We start from the raw sequence: 22,771 nt of genomic DNA, 5'->3' as shown, positions 1-22,771 counted from the left end.
AGAGCAGCACTCACCAAACACCTGCACGTTGTAGAAGATGAATGCAGCTCCGGTCTCCCCAACCCCATTGTCAGCCATGCAGCTGTAGGTGCCCGAGTCCTCCTCACTCGTGGGGTCGATGAGGAGGTTGCTGAGCAGGAAGCGTGTCTTGTTGTACGCAGAGACACTGGAGCCGTCTTTGGCCCAGGTGACCCGCGGCGGGGGGATCCCACTGGCTACACACTCCAGAATGAGGCTCTGGCCCTTGGTGACAATGATGGTCTGAGCTTCAGGGGGGTAGATTATCCGGGCTGCCTCCGCTGTGGAGCCTGGTGGGGAGAGGAGGAGGAAGGATGTGGGTGGGAAGGAAGGTGGCTGGTGGGGAACCATCCTGTGCAAAGTGCAGGTAGGGGTAATAACAGGGCTAAGCCCACTGCTCCCCTGCACTGCAGTGGATAAATGGCAACACAGCCTGAGAGGGACATTCCTTAAGGGATGCATGCACACAGTAAGTGCTGAAAGGCTAAGGGCCTGTGATCGCCATCACCAAGAACAAATCCTAACGAGGTACAGCAATCCCAGGGTTGCATATATATCCCAGGAGATTTGAGGCCTTCTGCTGCTGGGAAGTCTTCCCAGCAACTGATAATGCCAGTCCACACAGTAAATCAGCTATGATAGCACTGGTACAGGCTCCCAGGGCTGGAAGCACTATGGACATGTGCAGTGAAGGGAGAGCGGCTTACGTCTCACACGGAGCCTCTCACTGGAGACAGAGGTTTTCACCTCCTGCGTCACAGGGTTGTAGGCAGCACATTTGTAAGTCCCCTCATCCTCCTGGCTGGCATTGACGATCTGAAGGTTCCCAGATGGCATGATAAGGTAATTGTCTGTAGAGAGAGAAGAGGAGGTGGTCACATGATATGCTCCTACCCAGAACATCAAGGGGAGCAACGGTGCAACGATGGAAGGAACAGAGCCTCAGGTGAAGCTAGCTCATCAGAGGTACGTGCAGCAAATGAAGTGAAGCTGCAAAATTCAGATCCAAATTAAAGACATTTCACCAAATCCAAAGCTGCCTTTATCCAGGCTGGGCTAGAAGAATGCTTCACAGACACATGGAAATGCCCAATGAAGAGTGATATTGTGCATCACCTAATTCTGCCTATATGCAGATGTAACTCCCCAGTCCTAGGGAGCAGGGATATCAGGCAGGGACTCCTAGACTAACCTGTGCTCACACCAGCAGCAAAAGGACAAGGAGGTAGCAGGCAGAGCAAGATGCTGCTGGTAGGGAAAGGTAAAACTGAGGGTCCAGGGAGGGGACCCAGTGGGACAGATCCTGCGGTACTCACCTCGGGAGGCCTCGAGCCACTCCTGCTTCACACTGTAGCGGACCTGAGCCTTGGGGTGACTTTCAGGCAGGTCGCAGGCGATCACGGCTGTGTTCCCTTCATCCACCTCAATCACGTGCTGGCCATCAAACTTGAAATCTTTGAGATCTGCAGAGAGCAAACGACAGGGCATGGCTGGCTGGCTCAGCATCTCGGTGTCAGCTCATCCTCTCCCTGCGGACCCAGGGCTGCTTCACTGTGGTGCCGGCAGAGGACCGCTCCATCCCCAGCAGTTAGGGAAACTGGCCTGGTTTCAAAGCTTTGCTTTTTTTCTCCTCCTCCTTACTATAAAATGGGTAACTTAAAAAATAGCTTCTGGAGAAATCTCCTGCTCCATGGCTGAGAAACTGCGTGCGAAAAATCTTGGCTCGAGAGTAAAAGAGCCAACTTACTGCAGCACTGAAGGGTGGCCAGAAGTGGTCCTTCTGCTGCCTGCTGTTTCAAACGTGGCTGCTGTCCTGACACCAAGAAGCTGACTTTGTAGGGGTAATTCAGGGAGCCCATTCAAGGGTGTACAGATGCCGGTGACACACTGGGAGAAGGTGCATGAATGCGGGATGCTCCCAGAGCTGCTCTGAACTCCTCCAGAGCCTGAGCAATCAGCTCCAGTACCTCTGCTCCAGGTACTCTTGCTCCCACCAAGCATCTCGTGGCCAAGGATGGTTAACCATGATGCTTCTGTGTGTGGCCAAGCAGTGCCTGCACCCCAGTTTGAAGAACAGGGAATTGCAAGGAAAAGCAGATCCTTGTGATCACTGCACAGCTGCTGCTCCTGTGAAAATGCCCTGTCCCAGCATGTGTTCCCCTGTGATGAGGCTGTGATAAGAGTTGCTCCTCTGAGAGGGCCAATGCAGGCAGCAGGATTGGAAGCACAGGGGTGGGGAGGAAAGGGTGCTTGACTGCTTGTTTTCTTTTCCCTGCTTTGAAAGCAGGAGCAATGGACTGTGGTGAAACCCCGCAGGAAGCGCACAAACCTGGCCCCACTGAGCTTCCTTGATATAAAACCTGTCCCCGCTCCCCCTAAACACAATGGTAAACCTTGCGGGCTCACTGCAAGCCCAACCTCTGTCTCAGCCAGCCTGTGCTGGGAGGGCAAAGGTTTGTGTCAGGAAGGAAGTCCTGAGCACACATTCTTACAGTGCCGTGCACCAGCCCAGGCGACCACCAGTGACAACCGCACACCCCGCAGCTGGTCACGAGTCATGCTGTCACATCAAGGCTCAAGCATCTCCCCTGGGGCCCACTGCTATAGCACACATCCCACCAGCAACATGCTGCCAGATCCAGCCAGGACCACACGTCCTTTCAGAGCCCCACACTATGCAGCGCGGCGCGTCTGTCACCATGGCACAGCATGGCCACGTGTGTCAACAGCTCCCTCGCCCCTCGGAACCCATCCCAAGACGTGGCACCCGCTACCTTGGGCAGTGTGGAGAGCTGGAGGGGGGGAAGCAGGAGGGCTGGCGGCCGGCGGGCGGCCGGCAGGCAGCCTCCCTTGGCAGCAATGTGATTCTGTTCTCTGGGAAATGCAGCAGTGCTCCAAGAGCAAAAAGACAACTCTGGCTCCAAGCTTCTCCCACCCACAGTCATGGAAAAGTGACATGAAGTTTCTCAAGCAGACTTTCTGATTAAAGCAAGATCCTTTATGGAGTTTAAATAAAAACCAGCTCTCTTGGCAGGGCGGTGCGAGAGCCTCCCCGAGTGCGGCGCGGAGGGGCTGCCAGGCGGCTGCCGGGGGAGCAGGCATCCCAGGCCCAGAACTGAGCGGAGGGGAGAAGGTTGAAAAGAAAAGGGGGTTTTGCAATGTCATAAAGATGATTTGCAGCGACCATGCTTCATACTGATGGAATGTGCTGGCACCGCTCAATTAAAATAATAGCAATAAAAAGAAATGTGATTAATCCTTTAAGACAAGCTGGGGAGGGGAGCCATGTTTCCACTGGGTACTAAAGCCAGATGAAGGTTAACTCTTCCCTTGGCAAAGCTGGCTTGCGCCCCTCCAACAAGGAAAGTTACTGCTGGGGAGGGAAAGGGTGCTTGCTGGGTCTTCTCTCCTCTTTGCTTTCTGTATCTGATCAAGGAATAAAACAGTAAGAGCCACAGCAGTGGAAAGAGGTTTAGAAGAGGCAAAAGCCCAGCGTCTGCCTGCCCACATCACGCATATTTCTCCGATCAACAAAATATAAACGAGCATCAGGAAAATTAATGTGCGCCTTGGTGGTCTGGATTCATCGCAGCTAAATTAAGATTTCAGAGCCAAGACATAGGCTCCAGCAATGCTGGCAGGGATCTGCACACACACACACACACACACACACGTGCACACACACACACAGATCCCACAGAGGAGAAGGGGCTCAGGAGGAAGAGCAGGCCCACAGCCCCGGCACAGTGCAACCCACTGGGGAGCACCATGCTCCTGAAGATGGAAATGATGTTCCTGTGCCAGGGACACATGGCTGTGAGTGCTGCAGTCCCACAGGGCAGAGAGCTGGACACCCAGCCCTTCCTGCCTTCCCCTCCCAGCCTGACTGCAGGGGATGAGGGGCAAAGCTGTGGATGGAGGGGGAATGGACGCAGGAAAGGGATCCTGAGGTGGCCTTGGGAGCAAGAACTGGGCATTGCTGGAGGAGTGGAGGAAAACCAGCAGGGGAAAGGAGGAACACATCAGGTGGGCACCAGAACAAACTATTTTCCAATACACAAGTGTACGAGCCTCCTGCCAAGCTACTCCCCCAAATTCCTGCTCCCACACAGCGAACAAGCCTGTTTTATTTGCCACTGGGTTTTGGCCCCGCTCCCAGCTGGTACTGGCGCATGCAGCTGTCCATTAACACCGACGGGTTGGCCAGAGCAGGCGAGGGGTGGTTGGGCACACCCCCATCCCCCTCTGTGCATGGGATGAGCCCCCCTTCACTTGGTCCTAGCACAGCAAAACAGACAGTGCTGCGCTAGGCTGGGACAACCAGCTTCATCCCAGAGCTTCAAATGACCTGCCCCAGGATGTGGGGGGCCATACACAGCTACCCCCACCAGGTAAAGCAGTGCAGGGGGGTGCAGGAGAGGGCAGCATAAGGGGACGCAGCGCTCACCCTTTTGGCTGCCCAGCAGCGGCTGTGCCCCATGTCTAACATGCTATTTGCACCCGAAGCCTAACTCCCGCTGCAGCTGGGAAAAACCACATCCTCTCTCCACTGGCTGGGTTTTCCTTCTTATATGGCAGCACCCGGCATGCCAGCCCATGTCCTTGTCCTTAAAAGACATGCCTGACCACAGGGAAGCAGTAAGTCCTCATCCACCAGCCACCGGTGGGAGGTGCTGCGGACAGACAGAGCCATGCTGGGATAACAGCACAGATTCTTTCCCTTTTCTCTTTTTTGTTTAGAAGGGAGCACAACCAGAGGCCATGCTCATGTCCATCTGTGCCCCACTTTGAGGCCTGATGGGGTGAGCTGGGGCACAGGGAGGGTCAGCCCTGCAGCTAGCTGTGCCCCTGTCATTGGAGAGGGAAACCAGATGAATCCCAGGGCTGGGGGCCAAGCACCGCGGCAGGCAAGACAGAAAGGATTAAATGAATGGGACACCATAAATAACTTTGGAGAAGAAGCAGTAGTAAACAAAATGCCAGCCCTCAAGGTGAAAGTCCTCACTGCTGTAGTGAAGGGTGAGGGAGGGAAGGGAGTGACCCTGAGAAGGGGAACAGGCAGGGACAGAAGTCCCACAGCCTTGAGGCAGTCACCTCTACTGCTGTCAGTGCAGCATGGGGTCACGGCTCTCGCTCCCTGCCCGGTCAGCACCACAGCAGCCCGGGCACTGGTGCTGTCACCACCAGCTCCTTCCCACCCCCCTGGGACAGGCGCAGCTCCAGGCCCCCTGCCTGCTCACACAGCCCTAGCACATCCCTCTCGCCATGCCCCAGCCCCCTTCCCCCTTGTCGCCCCAGGCCCGTCTCGCAGCCCTCGTGCTGCAGCTCCTCCGGCTCACCAAACACCACCTGTGTTTTCCTTCTCTCCCCTCCTCACACCACCTCTGCCCCTGGGGCCAGAGCCCCCGTGCCTGCTCAGCAAATGCTTTTCCAGCAGCAGCCACCCCCTTCCCTCCCTTCCTCTCGCCTTCCCCTCTGGGGAGCCGTCAGAGGAGAGGCCAGCCGGAGGAAAATGAATGGGGCTGTCTTCAGAAAGCAGCTGCAAATTCCTGGGGGATACCCAGCCCGACCCGGCACAGGGTCACTGCCCATGAGTGCTGTGTGCTGAGGCCTGGCCCCCCAAACCTTCTGCCACAAAGCCGAGGGCTGCCCATTCAAGGTATCCCAGGTTCCAGGCCATCAAGGGCTGCCTCAGGGCCACACAGGGCTGATGCTGTGCAGCACGGCCAGGCCAGCAGCGATCAGCAGGTACCTATCTGCACGGCTGTGCCACGGGCTGCCAAGGTTGAACATGGGATCATGGTGCCCAAATAAGTGCCTCAAGTGCTGCTCCTTCTGTTGCTTCAAGGAATCTTCCCCTTTCTGCGAATCCCTTGTCCCTCCGCCCCTTGTCTATACAGCAGCTATTTTATCTCTGCTGGAGGAATGAAATGCTGGTTTCAACCAGCCCTCTGAGCCTGGGAGAGCAGAGATGGAGTCCGTGCTGCACCACAGATGGGAGAAGAAGGTATCAGTCCCAAGCTACACTGTGGCTGCCAGCACTGCAGCAACAGTTATCTGCTTGCTGACTGTCAGCAAAGCACAAGGAGGCCCTGAGGGAGCGGGCACATAGAGCCTGGGGCACTCGAGGAAGTTTCCTCCTAAGGAGCAGGAGAAAGGAACAGAAATAGGCTAGAAACTGGCCACATGACCAGACCCACACCCCTCAAAACTAGCAAGACACTTTTTCCAATGACTCCAGGTCCGCTTCCAGGATAAACCTAAACCTCTAATCCTTGAAAATATCCCTCTCCCCCTGCTTTCATTCACATTCTACCAGTTCCATTCTCCCCCCGGCCCTCCACATAACTTTTGGATGGGGCTGAGACCTTCAGAGGGTTTTCTTTCAGCCCAGCAGGTGATCTGCCATGCAGCGCCAACCTGCCAGGGCTGTGGAGGAGCCTGCAGCAGCAGTGAGAGCCCCTGGCACATAGGCTACCGTAGCTTTCAAACTCAGTCCCACCTCAGACTGGTGCCCCCCTGTTATTTCAGATCACGGCAAAGCTGCTGCCCCACGTCCTTCCTGGGCTGCCTCTCCCTCTTCACTTGGCTGTCAGGTCTCCCCCACCTGTGGGCTCTCTACCACCCGATGCTGTCTGTGCACAACCTCTGTCACCCCCCGACTCCCCTCAAGGACAAGGGACCCATACAGCAAAGCACAGGGGTGTTCCATGGTGGATTAACTGCTTATTCATCCAACCTCTGGCTCCAGTTTTGTGAGCTCCACTGAATGGTGCTCCTGCCTTTGCCATGACAGGGACTGCAGCAATGGGCAAGTCCCCTTCCTTTGCACCCATGTCCCCAGCTGGCTCCTGGAGAAGGCTGAATGACTACTTAGCTGTGGCTTTCATTTGTCCTGAGGGACACAATAAGACCTTCTGGTGCTCTAGGACCTATCTCCCAACCACCACTGATGCTAGACCAAAGCAGACAGACAGATCAAACAGCCATGCTTTGTCCCAGGAGAGAGAGCTGTTGGTGGTGGGTTGGGGTGAGGGGAAAACAAAGATCAGCCTCAGAAGGAACTGATCAGGCTGAGGAGCTACGCACACCCTGCTCTCCTAAATGCAAACCATGCCCTTGGTAATCCCATCCACGTCTCCCCTGCTCTCCTTCCCTCTATCAGGCCACCAGTGCACACAGCCTCCTTTCTGCTCTGGAATGTGTTCTCCGAAATTTAATCTCAGCACGGGGCTCAGGCCAAATCCCCCGACAGTTTCGGCCCACTGCCTCAGAGCTCAGCAACTCTCCCCTCGCCTCCTCCTCCCACCCAGCCTGGCCTAAACATTTCATTCCTGATTAATGTAGCACTGACAAGCCAATAGCTCTTGGCTTTAAAGCAAAGCCAGCCCTCACTTTGCACAAACATCTTCACTTCTTCATTTTCTTAAGGCTTAGCCCCAAACTCCCCCTTGCTGGGAAGATGAAGCCCTTTCCACGCCCCGGGACTACCACTGCCAGGGGATGGTGAACTCATCTGCACACATGTGCCCTACCAGAAACTGATAAAGTCTTTGGGAAGGTCAGACTCACCATTGCCTAGCAAGGGTGGTTTACACAGAACCCCCCTACCTCCAAGCAGGCCATAGGGGACTGCTCTTCCTCAGATGCACCCAAATACAGCACTTTTTCACATCTGAGCGTAACATCTGGCCAAAACCAGGCACCTGTAAGAGGAGTTCCCTACCCTAAGACACCTCACACACATGCAGGTCTCCTTGGTCTGTCATCAGTGCCAGAGGGCAGCAGTGAGGAGCACATAAGCTCAGGGATAGAGGCAAAGTCCCTTACTTAGAGCTCTGGCTCAGAAACAAAAAGGCTCTTTGCTGCCATTATTATGCAACATCACAGGAAGAGGACAAAGCCCTGGGAAGGTAGAGCACACAGTGGTAATGAACACAGCTTCCTGCCCATTACAGACAGAAACCTTGTTATGAGTGCTTTTAGATATGCCACTGTCCTGTCCACCTCTGCACCCGCCTTACTAAATGAGGACAGCACAGTCTCTGCCTTCAGCATCTGCATGCATCTGTTCTCCCACCATCCCTTTCCCTTCACCTTGCCTTTTGGCAAGGAATCTTCCCAGTGGCACACAGAGGACCACCAGCCACTTCATACAGGTGCTCACGTGCACCTCCTCACAGCAACCAGACTAACCCTGCCTCAGTGTGAGTGTGGTGGCTGGTACATGGGCTAGGATGAACCCAGGGGCAGCACAAGAAAGTGCAGGCCCCACCACAGCACAACAGGGCAAGGGACTTCAATTTCTGTGGGTCAGGAAGGCAGTAAAACCTAGCACATGCTGACCCAGTGCTGGCAACAGCTCTGCAGCAGCCCAGGCAGTGGTCTGGCCATCAGCACTAGCAGGTACCTTTTGTTAACCTCAGTCAAGAAGTCAGCAAACCAGATGAGGAAGCATGCCACTCAGGAAGTCAACCATGCACACAAACCCCATCGCTCAGTTATATCCTGGTCTTGCAAATACTGTCACTGCAGGACAGGTCTGCAGCCTACCATGGAGGAGGACTGCTTGGGTCACGCTAGGGCACAACATGACAGCCAGTCCACAATCAAAAATGCTACAAAATGTCCTAAGCCAAAGGAGAACCCCCTTGATGTTAGCGTGAACAAGTGAGCATGGATGAGTCTCTCAAGATAAGCGAGTGATGGCCCAAGCAATGCAGGGGATGGCAGAGGATGAAAGCTACTCACTAGCTAACGTGACCACTGCAGGGACACTGGCAATGACTCCTTCAGGCACACGAGCAATGCACTGGTATCGCCCCACGGTGCGGTTGTTGAGAGCTGTGATGACGAGCTTCCCTTGCTCAATGTGGATGCCCAGCACTTTGTCCGATCCAGCCAGCTCCTTCCCGTTCAGTCTCCAGGTAAGGTTTACTCTGGGGGGGTCCACCACACACCCCAGGCTGACTAGACCCCCAAGCTTTTGGACAATGGAGGCAGGCTGCACTGTGACCTGCAGAGATTCACCTGCACGGGGAGGGGGAAATGGGAATAAGAAAGCTCAGTGAGACTAAGCAAAAGAAAGGACAGAGTTAAAAATGGCAGTACTGGTACCTTTTGCATTGGAAACTGGAAAATGCTCTCTGCTTGAGGCACGGTTATGCTAAGCAGCATCAAGGCAAAACATTCAAAAAACAGAACAAATGGGTAAGAGACTCACTCAGTCTGGCAAAGCAGCTAGCAGCTGCAAGGATGAGGCAAGGGATGGGGGACATGGGTCTCTTCTTTCCACGTGTCATTGCTATCCCATGCAGTGCGTCCTGGGGTGCCCAGGGAAGGGTCCCATAAGCTGCCTCAGGAGATGCTGTGGATGTGCGGCAGCAGATTCCTGTGAATGACAGGAGACATGATGGATGAAACCCTCAGACTTCCCTCTGCTTTCCAGCCCTGCCTGGATTCTCTGCCAACATCCCTGAACCCCCAGAGATTCACCAAGCCAGCGGCCTGAGGAGGCTACAGACACTGGTGCAAGCACTTCTCTTCTCCAGCCTCCCCCCAGGCATGGCTGTGAGTCTCCCAAGACATCCCCATCCTCGGTTCTCGGTACAAATCTATGTGTGTGCGCACAGACACATATTGCCCCATTTGAGACTCGGTGCAGTGAATGCCTGTACTGTGCCAGCAATGCACACCAGGCAATTTTCAGGATCAAAACACAAACATTTCCAACAAAGTATCACTGGAGATATTCACCAAGTGCTGCTGCCACTTCTTGGCTCTGTCTGGAACACATTCTAGCCTGAACACAGAAATAAATGAGTAGTGCAAGTCCCAAGCTATGAGAAAACAAGAGGTGATCCTGCAGTTTCACAGCCTTTTCCTGGACACTGGCCATGTTGCTGCTGGGCATACCTGTGTTTCAATCCAGATGGGACTCCTTAGGAGATGTAAAAGTTTTTCAGGGCATCTCTGCAAGGAATTATTCTGAAGGGGAGGGGACATTTTTGCAGGAGGAAAGAAATGTCCAGTTCTAAATTTGTTTAAATTCAGTGCAGTGATGGCGGATCACACTGACCTGGCATAATAAACCTTTATTCTAAACCAAGAGACCCAACCTATGGAAAGATTTCACATAAGTGTTCTGCCTGAAACACACTGCTGATTTTGAGCTGAACTACCCTGTCTGGACAAACCAGGCTGACCACCAGTCAAAAGCAGCAATGGTTTCCACAAATCTTGAAGCCCAAGACCTGTCACAGCCTAGGCTGATGTGGAGAGCTGCACCACAGGAGCTCTTGTGGAGAGAACACTCAAACACGCAAGCCAGGTCAGGGGGACCAAAGATATAAGTGGCTGCTCCAAGAGGCATCTCAGACATTAGAATGAATTCAGCTTCACCCAAGGGCGAAGGTCTGAAGTCAAGAAGAGACCTCCCTCTATGGACATCGTAACACAGACATGGGATTGAGCTTCCTCCAGTTGCAACACTAAGAAAATGACCTGCAAATGCCAACGGGATTTCAGAACTGCTCCTGTGGCATGCCTACATTGGCAGGAAAGAAGCCCAAGAGCAAATCAGCCATGGAAGAAAGCCCAAACAGCAGTTATATTGCCTGGTCTCCCTGCAGATACACAACAAGTTGCCTAGCTGCAACCACCATCCTCAAGAGCAGCTGGGTTCTGCAGAGCAGTATTTCCTACTTCCACCACAATCACTGCTCAAGCAGTCACCTGTTTGAGCATATCCTTTCCATAACTATCTCAGTCAAAAAGAGAGGATAAATTCCTTCAAGCACAGTTTCCAGACTAATTAATTTCTGAAGTAAGGACTGCCAGACTCCCCATGAGATGCTCAGCAAGTTGTTCAAGACAAGGCTGGTTACTGCTAGCAAGGAAGCACAGCATTTGGGGAAATCTCACCAAGATACTCTTAAATGACTTTGCTTAGCCTCTAGTGGCAGCAAAGGTGAAAGAGTGCAGTACAGGGCAACATCAAACGCCAGCAGTGCTGAGCTCCACATCACAACAGCAAGAATCCAGCTAGCCAGCTTGCATGCCTCTCTGCAAATTGGGCTGTTTCTCCAACAGCCTCATAAGCTGTCCTCTTCCCCCCACCACGCCCCAGAGCACTGCTTGGGTGAGAAGTCCTGAAGGAGACATTCATATACAGCTGAAGAGAGGTAAGGAAAAGAAAAGCCTCCTCAGAGCTGGTGCTTTCAAAAGGAAGTAACAGCAAGTACAGCAACCTGCAGCTAGAGCTTTGCAAATGCCACACAGAGCATCATTACATGGCACTTTGCAGACCAATGTGAGCTCACTTGGCTGGCCTGTCTAGTGTGCTCAAGGCAGCTTTTTCCCAGGAGTCACACAGTCGTGGTTAGAATAGTCTTGAGGCGAAGATGACAAGCCCTGCTGAGAGGCAGGTAAATTTGGCCAAACTTGGCATGGCCTGATGTGGCTTCCAGGTAGGCAGAAGCATGGACAGAGCATGGGCCATGGCCTTTGGGTATCAGGCTGGGCACACTCTGAAGGCACCCGGAAAGATCAACCAGACTCATATTCTAGTTCCTGCAGCCCACAGCCCACATGTGAAAACCCTCTGTGGATAACCTTCAGTGACAAAGCAACAAGACAGCAACTTCCCTCCCGAGCACCTCATCCTTCCTGGCATTCACTCTTCTCACCTAAGGAGACAAGAGAGTCTCAACAATTTATCTTTGAAGAGTTTCCCCTGTCAGCCAGCACATACTGTTGTATGAAATCCTTTAGCTATTGTCTTGGGTCATCTGAGTTACTCAAGTTCACTTCTCTGTGTAAGACAGCCACCAAAGCACTCTTTGTTATGCCACAGCCATCAGTGCAAACTGCCAATGACCACAATCATAGAAGTGCCTGAGATCTGTCCATACCAGAACATGCACTGCTGACACTGTTGCTGATGTGCGAGTTGATGTACCACTCATCTAGAAAAGACTTTGAGTTAGTTTAGGCTTAAAACCTCACACCATAAGAATCTACATTTTACACCAACACAGAAGAACAATTTAGGGTAGGACTTCCAAGTCTTGCTCCTCAGTGCTGGAAGCCCACAGAGTGAAGCTGAGTCATTCCCCTCTCTAGATGGGTTTGGCAGCAAGAAGGAAAAATGTTGGATGGAAAAGAGCTGCTCCTTGGAGCCCATGCTGGAGGAAGGGGGAGGCAGAGACATTCCCAACCAGACCTCCCTTGCAGCTCTGCGTCGCACAGCACTTCTGGCCAGAAGGGTAAAGCCAAGGGTGCAGAGATGGGTGATGGCCCCTTCGTAAGCCTGGACCACCCAAGCACATCGATGAGATGACAAAACTGGCTGCCCCAGGTCTGTAAAAAGATGAAGGGCAATAGGTGGGGAGAAAAAAGGGGAGATCAGAAAATTCGGCCATGGTGCTGGGCAGACTGAACAGTATTGAGCAGAGACTTAGGAGAGAAGGTGTGTCGCAACAAGTGCATGGCACCTCCCAAACCTCCAGTCAAAGTATGAGCTCTAAATAGGGACATGTGGCCATTTCTTTCACAGCTGAGTGAAGTACAAGAAGTAAATGGACAGCATAAAAATAAAGAGGAGAATGAATGAAAACGTCAATTCCAAGAGAACTGTTAGGATCCAGGGCCACATTTTGAAATTCTCAGCTTCCACAATTGAAGGCAGATTTTGAAAAGCATTCAGTTCTCAACATGCTGAGCTCTCCTAAATAGGCAACCAACTTATTTTGATGCCTAAATGGGAACTGACCTCTTGTGAAAATGCTGCCCTTCAGCAGCCTGAAGTTGTGCAAAGCAGCAACTTTAATAATCAGGCAGCTCTTGATCTGCCAGTGTCCTGCAAGCACCACCAGAGCAGGCTGCAATGGGAGAGGTGGGGAGCAGAGGAGGCTCCAGTCACTCTGGTTGCCTTCCCAGAGGCAGTGGTCCTGGACAAGGGGCTGCTGCATGACAGGGTCCTGCTCTGCCCAAGGCAGGTAAGGTACAAGATGCCCCTTGCACTGACACTTCCACAGCCACTGACACCACCAGCCTCAACAGCTCCTGCTTATGTGGGAAAACAAAGAGTTAAATAATTTAAAGAGCTTCAAGGGGGGGAAGGGAAAACAAAAAATTATTTGTTTATTTATTTTTAATTCTTTCCTGCCAGGTTACAATAACAATTTCCTGTCGGAGCTCTGCAACCCTTTCAGACAGCCCAGTAAATCAAAGGAGGGGCCATTAGGAGAACAAAATTAACAAGAGCTTCATCAGATAGGGAGGAGTGGTGGGGGTGTAAAATCTGTCGGCTCCACTTCCCACCACACACCTCAGCCCACTGAGGCCCCCGCACAGCCCCAGTGTGATGGAGGGCACTGCAAAGGCATCAGGGCAGGGAAGAAAACCAGAGGTGAAGATATAAAAGGGAAGAAAGGCTGCCTGAGTGCAGGGGGGTGATAGAGCTCGAAAGGAAAAAGGGATCTGAATTAGGCACAGGCAGCAGGAGAGGTGTTTGCTGATTAGAAACGGAAGGTTTTACTGAGGAAATGCTGCTCACAGCCCCAAGCCCCCTCCTGCTTAACAAGGGCCGGCCAACCCTTGTTACTGCCACGCTGTCTGTAATTTACAAGGCTCCCAAATAGGAACCAGGCTCTACCCCAGCTCCGGGGCAGTGTCCCTGCACCACACACCCCAGAGCAGGGGGCAGGCTGGGGGGAAGGCAGAGGCAGACTGGCAGAAGGTGAAAACTCACCGATCGATGCACATGAGAACAGTCTGGGGGTCTGTCAGGCAGCCGGACCCCGAGCACCTCTTCCTGCAGGGGAGGAACAGTGGGAAGGGGAAGGGGCTGCTCTGCGCTAAGGCAAAGGCTGCAGCAGCTCAGGCCCAGCTGGGGACACCCTGGGTGACTGGAGAATTCACTGCAGCTGGTCTCCATTTCTGACAGGTCACGTAGGGACAGTGATACTCCCAGCTCTGTTTTACGCATTCAGACTTTAGCTCTTCAGAGGCAGTAACGTCTTAGTGCAGTTAGCCAGTTTACTCTGTGTAATCATTAGTCTTTAATACAAGACAGTATTTTGTTGCTGTTGTTCCATAGAGCTTAAGGCACTGAAGAAGAAACTGTACAGGAGCAGAAAGCCACAGTAGCCTTTTGCTTTATAAATGCAGAAACCTGATCACTAGAAGAGGAAGCCAACCTGGCCCAAAGTTATACAGTAAAGCATTGTTAGGGCTGGAAGCTCTCTAACTGGGGCCTCCATCCCATCAGGCAAGTCATTCTTGGTCCCAAATCTTTCTCATCCTGTCTGAAAAAAAGTCACCACACAACTCCTCTAGCTGAAAAAAACACTGCCCAGGTGACACCTGAGCAGCTCAGCTGCAAAGTCCCCACATGATTCCTAGGCATGGATGGCAACCTGGGCACCCCGGGCTTTCTCCCTACACCATCAAGCAGTAACATCCCACAGGGCAAAATTAACCTCCACCAACCCCCATCCTCACTCCAAAGCATTAATTTCACACTGTTAACTTATACTCACTCTCCCTGAAAAGATGTGGAAAAGGAGAGGCTTGCAGCAGGAGAAATACTCCCCCTCCCATGTAACAGCACAGGCATCCAAAGAGGATGGAGGTGTGGATGCTATAAGGAGAGGCAGGAGCTGAATGGGAAGTGGGTGGTGTCAGGAGGGGGCAGAGAGAGGCAGCATCCAACCTTACACCACCATGCTTAAAGTCAAGGAGGTAGCAGAGTGTATGTACAAACAGGGATAAAAGCTTGCCTGCTTCCCTCTATAGCACTGAGCTCCTGACTTCGCAGCGCATTAGCTCTGTTAACATAGCCCTTGATTAACTGTGTGAGGAGCTCCCCCCCCTTTTTAAAGTGATTAGGCAAAGAAGAGTCTCTTACTGGCTACTTGTGAGCTCAGCCAGTCCATCAAGAAGCCACAACTGAGAATGCCTGGGATAAATTCATGCTTGTAGTTGCAAGAAGAAAAAATAGAAAGCAAAACCTGGCAGGGCACTGTTAGTGTAAGAACTGACACATAACCACCGGAATGGTTATCATAAAAACTGTACCCTTTTCTAACAGGCACCACCACCATGCAGATGAGTGAGCTCGCCTGTAAACAAGGGTGACCTTAAAAAAGAACCACAGATTTTCTGCAGGCAAGTCCTGAGCAACTCAGTAGTGACACCTCTCCAAAAAAATAAACTGAACTTGCAGGTAATACAGCTCTTCTTCCCTGAACGGAACTACTCATGAAAACCATACCAGCAACGAACCAAGCAAAACATGCACTGATCTTTGTGACTGTTTTTGTCTTCCTCAAGATGAAGCTGCTGCCCTGGGCAGCCCCTTTCCACAACAGCCTGTGGTATTACCAGGGAGGGAGCTGAGCATGTTGGCTTTGAATTAGCAACAGGATGCAAAGCCTGCTCATCACCTGTCTGACTTCAGCTCATATCCCTGCAGCCCCAGTGCCTGCAGATTCTGGCACCTCTCCATGTGACAGCTCCTCTGAAGCAAGCGCCACTTTCCAGCTGGCATTGATCAGGCTGACTTTGTTGGGCCTCAGTGAACCCTTTCAGGTTGGCACTCCTCAGCCAGCAAGTGTGAGGGGGCTTGAAGAACAAAATGCCATCCTCATGATGGCCCCGCGCTCCCAGTGTCATCCCGGTGGTGGTGCGACAACGAGTGTGGTTTGCCTTGGGCAATGCCTACGGCACGGTTGTCCCAGAGTGGCTGGAGCCGTCAGGCTGAGACAGCGCTGCTGCAGGCAAGACAGGGATGCACGGATGGCCTTGCCCCATGAGCTACACCTCCCTTTTTCTGCATCTACAGGAGAGGAGCCCTATGCTAAATCAGAGTATATATGCTGGCTTTTGCTGCCCCTTGGCATGCCTTGAAAACAGCTCCAGCCCTTGAAAAGACAAGGCTAAAGCATAAGAAAGAAAACCCGCGTCCTTTCTTCAATATCATGCTCCCCCCATGCCCTAGACACTTAATTTCCCTCCTTCCCCCCCTGGCTTTCCCCTCCATTCTGAGTAAATTCAATTTGACAACCCTGCTAATTGGATAAACGCTGCTCCCTACGCTCCTTTAAGGCTGCCCGCTTTTCTCTCCTTGTTTTTGGAGGGCGATTGTGGCTGTTCTTTAACATGAATTCCATCTGCTTTATTTCTCCTCTGCCCATTCAAGACCCCTGCTGAATATGTATGAGGGGATGCGCCCCCCAACCCCCTTTCTCCTCCATCCCACCTCCCTCCCTCATCACACCCCCCCATCCCTCTCTGCCCTCTCCTATTGCCCGGGACAATAACCCCCCAAATGCCCCCTTCTCCCACCCCAGCCCTTTTTGCTTTAGATAAACACAGGCAGTGTCAAGTGTGAGGAGCGGGGGGGAAGGACGGGGTTCAACTGCCAGTCAAGCCTCCAGCCCTCAATGAAGCCCGGAGGCCTACCCTAATCTGCTGCATGCTTGCCATATGGGAGCTGTGTTGCCCTGGGAAACACTAACAGGCAGAACGGAGCTTAATAGAGTCCATATTCATTGTAATGCAGTGAAATGGCTCGAGGGACTATTGCCCCTTGGGTCTGTTTTCATTCTTCTGTTCCCCCTCTTTCTTTTTTTTTCCCTCTCTCTCTCTTTTTTTTTTTTTTTAAATAAATTTTTTCCTCCCCTCCTTCTCCTCCCCCTACTTTTTTTTTTTTTTACTTCCCCCTCTTTCCCCCCATTCAAATGGACCAAGTCCCTGGAGAGCTCTAATCTGGAGAGCCTGGGGGCTCCCCAAAGGGCTGACCGGCCAGCGGGGCAGCAGCGGGAAGGGGGAAGGGAGAGGGTGGAGGTGGCGATAAGGGAGGCGAAGGAGAGGTGGAGGGCGAGAGGAAAGTAGCAACTAATAAGCATGCAGGCAGCCAGCTGTCAAGATGCTGACAATGCTGTTCCGGGTGCGAGCGCTGGCACAGAGGCTGGCGCAGGGTCCTGCCGGGAAGCGCTCGCCTCCCTTCGGAGCCTCCATCCTCGTCTGCTGAACGCGGCACAAGCGGCAGAAAGAAAGAAAGACAAGAGAGCAGGGCGCAGATGGAGCGTGCTGCACAGCCTCTTCAGAGACAAAGTGCACCTAGGAAACAGATGTTGTTGCTGCAACAAGCTCCAAGCTGCTGGCTGCTCTCTGGCTCCTTCTCCCAAGCGCTCGACAGGGAAAGTGGCCCCACAGCAGGATGCCTCTCTGGTCAAAACCTTTCAGCCCAGCTTCAGTCCCAACCCGGGAGAGCTGGCACGGCTTTAGACCAACTTTTCCTCCACATTCCCCATCCTTGGTCTCATCCTTGGTTCACCTGCAGACTCTCCTGTTAATGTCCTAATTTAAAGAGCTGAGGACTTCCAGAGGGAGTGCACATCTGCAGCACTTACTGAGGGGGGCCTGAACATCAAATGCCAGAAAGTCAGCAGAATTGCTGCTATCAAGATCCTGTGAGTCCGCAACCAAGTGTACAGAGGGATGCAGCTCAACCTATTCCTCCAAAGTTGGCATCAGGAGAAAGCATCAGGATCCCCTCGGAAAACCACATTAATGCAGCCACACACTTGAGGAGATCAGTTACCCACTCTGGAGCGTTTTCAGTTTGTTCCATGCCTGCTACAAACTCAGCTCATTAGTGCAGGAAGAAAGTCTGGCTTATCTGAGGCTTTGCAGAGGGACAACACAGTGGGAATCACTTTAGAGGAAGCAGCAGGAAAGGGGTGACCTACTGACACAAGTGTGGTGTGAAAACAGATCTTCAGTCTTAAAAACGGTATTTACTGCACTGTATTACTCATCTGAAGCATCCTATCTCTTGCCTATGAAAATTACACCTGCTTTAACATTCAGATCACAACTAAAGCCAGAGATCAGTGTCAATGAAGCCAGAGCTGCAGCCAGATGCTGCACTAAACAAGAGAGTGAAATCCCTCCCATGTCCTACAGGCTTCACACCCCTGGCTGGAAGGGTTACTCCTTTTAGGATGCTTTATGCAAACAGTAACAGTTTATCTACCTAAGCCTTTTCCTGTTGGGAGGAGGCAAAGCTTGTAACAAGGAGCTGGGAATGGGGAAGACCATGCACCTGGGCAAGGAAAGCCGAGGGGAGGGCTGCCCTGGGGGACACACAGGATGGGCAGTGGAAACACTGAGCAATGCTGCTGGCTCTGGTCCGGGCCCAACCATGCCAAACCCCTCACCAGTGTGAGCCGGGTGTCAGGTTGTTCACTCCCTGTCAGCAACTGCAGTGGAGGAGAGTGCTGGGAGGGATGGGCAGCTCCCACCAGGAGCTGTCATCACGCTGGCACAGATGTGCCTGTGGCTAGTTTACGTTAGTCAGGGCACTGCTTTTGTTTTTCCCTTCTCATCCTTTCCAAACTAAAAAAAACCCAAGTCTTGAAGTCTGAGGTTGAGGCTCTGATCACTTCTTGGGTTAGGGAGAGGTCAGAGAGGAGGCAGGCCCACCAGGCCCAGGGAAAGTGATGCCGTGCAAAAGGCTTCCAAGACAGTAAAGGAAAGCTGGTGATAAAGGTGGCAGACAGGAAAAGGAAGGAAAATTAAATTGAGGTGAGAGGGTCAAGAAAGAAGGGGAAATGGGGGAGTTGGGACTTCGGCCAATTTCCTTACACTGCATTTGTCCCCACTGCTCCAGGGGCTGGGCAGGCAAGGAGCAGGAAATGACATGGCTTCGCCTTGCCTTTCTCAGAACAGGGGCTGTCACTTAGGACCACCGCATCTCAAGCAAATGTCCCTCCTCAGCTGTGACTCTTTCACTTTGTTTAGGTGTGGGATACTCATGACAGCTGGAGAACCATTCCTGCTCTCACCAAGAACTCCATCCTGCTTCAAAAGTTTAATCAACAGTTGCACTTCCATAGTGTGCTCTGGTCTAGTGAAACAGCATTTTTCCACAGGGAGAGCAGGATGCTTTTCTCCAAAGCTGCTTTCACTCAGCTCTGCTCTACACTGCTTCCTGCAGCAGCTCTTGGGGAGCACATGCACCCAGCCAACCCTCACCCCTCAACCACAGGACACCACCATGTCTACCCAAATGAGCATTTCACTACTGTGACACCACCATAAATTCCACATCCTAGGGTACCTAATCCTACCCTATGGCCTCTCTGCAGCTGTATCAGTGATCAGAAATGGGCTCCAGGGAAGGAGGACCACGAATCACGGCAAAGGTGTGACACAGAGCTACCCTGAAGAAACCAATCTCAATGTTATTGTTTCTGTCACATGATGGGGTCAGGCCTGCACAAGACAGACAATAAATATCACAGAGTCCATTCCGGCTAGTAAACCTCAGATGAAACACTCCTTTCTCTGAAAGCAGGATGCCTACGATACAAACCACAGAGGAGCGTATACCGAACAACCACCTGCATGAAGTGCTGCAGTAGTTAGTGCCTGGGCAGCAGGGAGTGTTTTACTGTGTCTGGAGACTGTGGCCACCTCCAAACCAGGTCTCAGATGCTCTTGTTCACAGGCCAGAGAGACACAAATACAGGTGCTTTTTGAAAGCAGCCTTGTTATTTACATGCTTAACCATGAACCTACCTTTAAGTTCCAAAAAGCCTCAAACAACCCCCCTCACTCCTCCCCAAAAAACCCCAAGCCATCAAGCAAAAACACAAAGCCATCTTTGTCTAGGAACAATAGAAAAATCTTGTCCATGCCCAATTAGGGACAATAATAGAGTGAAACACAGAAACAAAAAAAAACCCAAACCAGTAAAGCCCACAGAAAATGCCAGTGACACTTAAGCCTTCCTTGGGGGAAGTTGCAATGGGGAAATTTTCCTGTTGGAGCAGAGCAAAGACTTGGGTAACTTTATTAGCTTTTAAGCCCTCTTCCAGTGTGTATTTAAAGAGCAAGGGTGCAGCTACAGTATAGAACTGACCAAGCTTATATTAAATTCAAGTAGCAGCAGAGCAGAAATACCTGCTAAAACCATAGCAGAGGACTTGATTCTGCCACCTCCAAACTCAGCCTGATCTTTGCCATGACTTCAATGGGAGCAGGCCAAGAAACTGCATTACAAGCACAAGGCTAGTTTAACACAGCTGACATCAAAATCCAGAAGAGCATACAAAAGAGACAGGACAAAGTACTCGACAGTAACGTCAATACAAAGTTTAATCCCCATGTGGTTGGCTTTAGAGACATCCCCATCACCACCATAAAGAGAAACTGCCTTCTAGTTCACACTCCTTTCAGCAACGGCTTGTTGCTGGGATGCAAAAGAGCACGAGCCCATTTTTCATGTCCTTTGAAGATGGTATTTGAAAGTTGGGGATTTTTTTTCCTCTTTTATGAATTATGGAATAAATGGGAGTTTTTACTTTCCATAGCTGTCATTTAAAGGCTTTTCACTAACAATAATAATTTTGTGTATGTGAGCAGGTCAAAAGACTAGAACTGCTGGGACAGATTTCCCCTGGAAGACATGTCACTACTCCAAAAAACACAAGAGGAAGCTCGAGGCCAGCAAAACAAAGGGACAGAAATGACTGCCCATAGAAAATGTTCTGACTGGTGCCAAATGCCTAGGTGGGGTGTTGGGGCCAGAACCCAGATGGGCTGAGCCACAGAGCCACGGCCCTCACTTTGTGCTGTGACCAGCAGTCACCACACTGCTCCAAAATCCCACAGGGCCCACCTGAAAGGGGAGTGATGGGGGACACACTCGCAGCAGGGTCTTGGGGTGGGTGAAATGATGGAGGACACACAACAGGGTCTTGGGTGGGTGACAGATTTCCCCTGCCCCAGAGATGAAGAAGAGATGGTCGTGTTTCTTCGTTTTTTTTTTTTTTTAATATTGTGTCTGCATGTTATTTGCCCATTTATCATCTGAGCAATAAATATGCTTCTCCAAAAACGATGGACCAGTTGAGGACAGTGACCCAAACATGGGCAGGAAATGAAGCAAGACCTCATATCACCCTGCAGAGCCAGCACCTGCCTTCTCTCTCTGAGCAAGGGGATGAACCACAACAGAAGGATGGCAAAATGCCGCTGCCCCAGAACCTAGGAAAGGGGACTCACCTGCCTGTGCCCTGGCCACGCTGGTGAGAGCCGCAGTACCATGCCTGCCAGGCAGCAATGCCTGCACTGATGGTGCACAGCACAGACCCTTTGCTGCCTCCCTGCTTTTCATCCCTGCCCATTTACACTCACAACCCTTGTTGAGAGCACGAGCACAGAGCCGGAGACACCTCCCCAGGCCTTTCACACAATAAGCACCAGCAGCAATTCCAGCTGCAAAGTTTGCTTTCCTTGACACACAGTTTACTTTCTCCTTTCCCCCGCATCCCGCCCCTGCCACTTACCCCTCACTCCAAAAAGGCTCTCTCAAACAGGCTTAAGCTTTAAACAAATAAGGGCTTGGCAAGCAGCAGCCTGCTCCTGTTTCTCTCCCTACCAGCCCTGCTCTCCCCCCGCTGCCTCCACCTCTGAGCCATGGCGCAAGCGGAGCTGGCGAGCGCCGCGCAGGCATAGAAAACAAACACGTGGAGCAGAGCCAGCTGTGAAGTCGGATTTGGCATACGCTGTTTGCAAGAGGAATAAAAGCACATGGGAGAAAGGGGAAGGGGAGAAGGGGGGTAGCATGGGGAGCCAGGGGTGCCCTGGCCTCAAGGGGAGAGCGTGGCTCTGTTACAAAGCTCTGGCACATGCCTGCGGGGAGGTCTGTTCATATGGGTGCTGATCTTGTGCCCTGCGTGGAGGTGGAGGGGAGAGACGGCTACAGCAACATCTCCTGAGCTACTCCACATCATGCTTCTAGCAAGCTGGACAGGGCTGTTTTTGCACGTTTGCCACCCATCCCAGGCAAAATTAGTGTGTTCTGATGCAAACACATGAAAAATATATACACTTTTACATCCTGGGACTTGCAATTCTCCCCCTTTCTCTCTTAGGGTTTCTTCTTCCCCACACACACTGTGCTCCATGGTCCACAGTGCAAGAAAACCTTACCTAACTTCCCCATCACCTTGGCCGAGGTTACATACACTGAGGGCACACATTCAATTCACAGTAAACCTCCTCCTCCACATTTTTATATTTCATTTTTTTAACACCCCCAACTGTCCCTTTCTGGAAGGGTTTCAGACAAAATATCCCTCCTCTTACACACAAGCTTTCAGAGGCCATCAGCTCAGGTATTATTCTCCCTTCATCAGTATGGTCTAGTCATGAGAATGGCACCTTGCAGGCTTTAAAAACAGCTCACTTACAGCCTTATGTCAATGCTGGCTCCACACAGGTTTTCCTCCATCTCGCTCCTTTCCCAGCTGTTTCCAAGTGAAACGAAACAGAAGCCCATACACTTTGCCTGGTTTGGGGCAGAATCCAGTAATTTGATGTGATTTGCCTGTGGTTTCCATGAAAACCCATAAACCAGACTAGGTTTGCCTGGAAGGTCCTCAGCTGTGTTTGGAGGCAGCAAGAAAAGCAGCAGTGTCCTACCTGCTCCTGGGCCTCATCCAAAACAGGCCAACAGCTGGAGAGATTGACAGCCCAGGCTGACCACCCACCAACCACCTGCAGATACGCTTTCATCAGTCTGTTACCACCCCTGAAAACCAGCAAGATCTTTCCCCTCTCTGAGCCCACCACAAACACTTGCTCAGCCTTGCTCCACACCACCAAACTGACAAAAAGAGACAATATTTGGGTATGCTCTTCCTGTGAACTATATTATGGACCCTGAATTGCA

The 22,771-nt window shown here is 51.8% G+C and overlaps 1 protein-coding gene across 3 annotated transcripts in view; it reads right to left on the bottom strand.

The window, feature by feature from the left end:
- The window catches only part of BOC (BOC cell adhesion associated, oncogene regulated), a 54,589-nt gene that overhangs the window by 13,903 nt on the left and 17,915 nt on the right, over window positions 1-22,771 (bottom strand). For 2 of the 3 annotated variants that reach the window (XM_061366651.1, XM_061366652.1), the window contains exons 1-6: window positions 12,791-13,004; window positions 9,242-9,409; window positions 8,770-9,048; window positions 1,335-1,481; window positions 726-869; window positions 15-308 (exon numbers count right to left, since the gene is read on the bottom strand). In XM_061366651.1, coding sequence (XP_061222635.1) covers window positions 15-308; window positions 726-869; window positions 1,335-1,481; window positions 8,770-9,048; window positions 9,242-9,409; window positions 12,791-12,989 — 1,231 coding nt within the window. In that variant the 5' untranslated portion in view covers window positions 12,990-13,004. Of the gene's footprint in view, window positions 1-14; window positions 309-725; window positions 870-1,334; window positions 1,482-8,769; window positions 9,049-9,241; window positions 9,410-12,790; window positions 13,005-22,771 lie in introns of those variants that run through there. The other variant, XM_061366653.1, reaches the window with a different exon arrangement.

This window comes from Neopsephotus bourkii, unplaced genomic scaffold (genome assembly GCF_033783945.1).
Source record: "Neopsephotus bourkii isolate Nb327-2 ecotype Australia unplaced genomic scaffold, CSIRO-AGI_Nbou_v1 NB_1350, whole genome shotgun sequence".
NCBI lineage: Eukaryota > Metazoa > Chordata > Aves > Psittaciformes > Psittacidae > Neopsephotus > Neopsephotus bourkii.
This window is presented reverse-complemented; position numbering and strand designations above follow the sequence as displayed.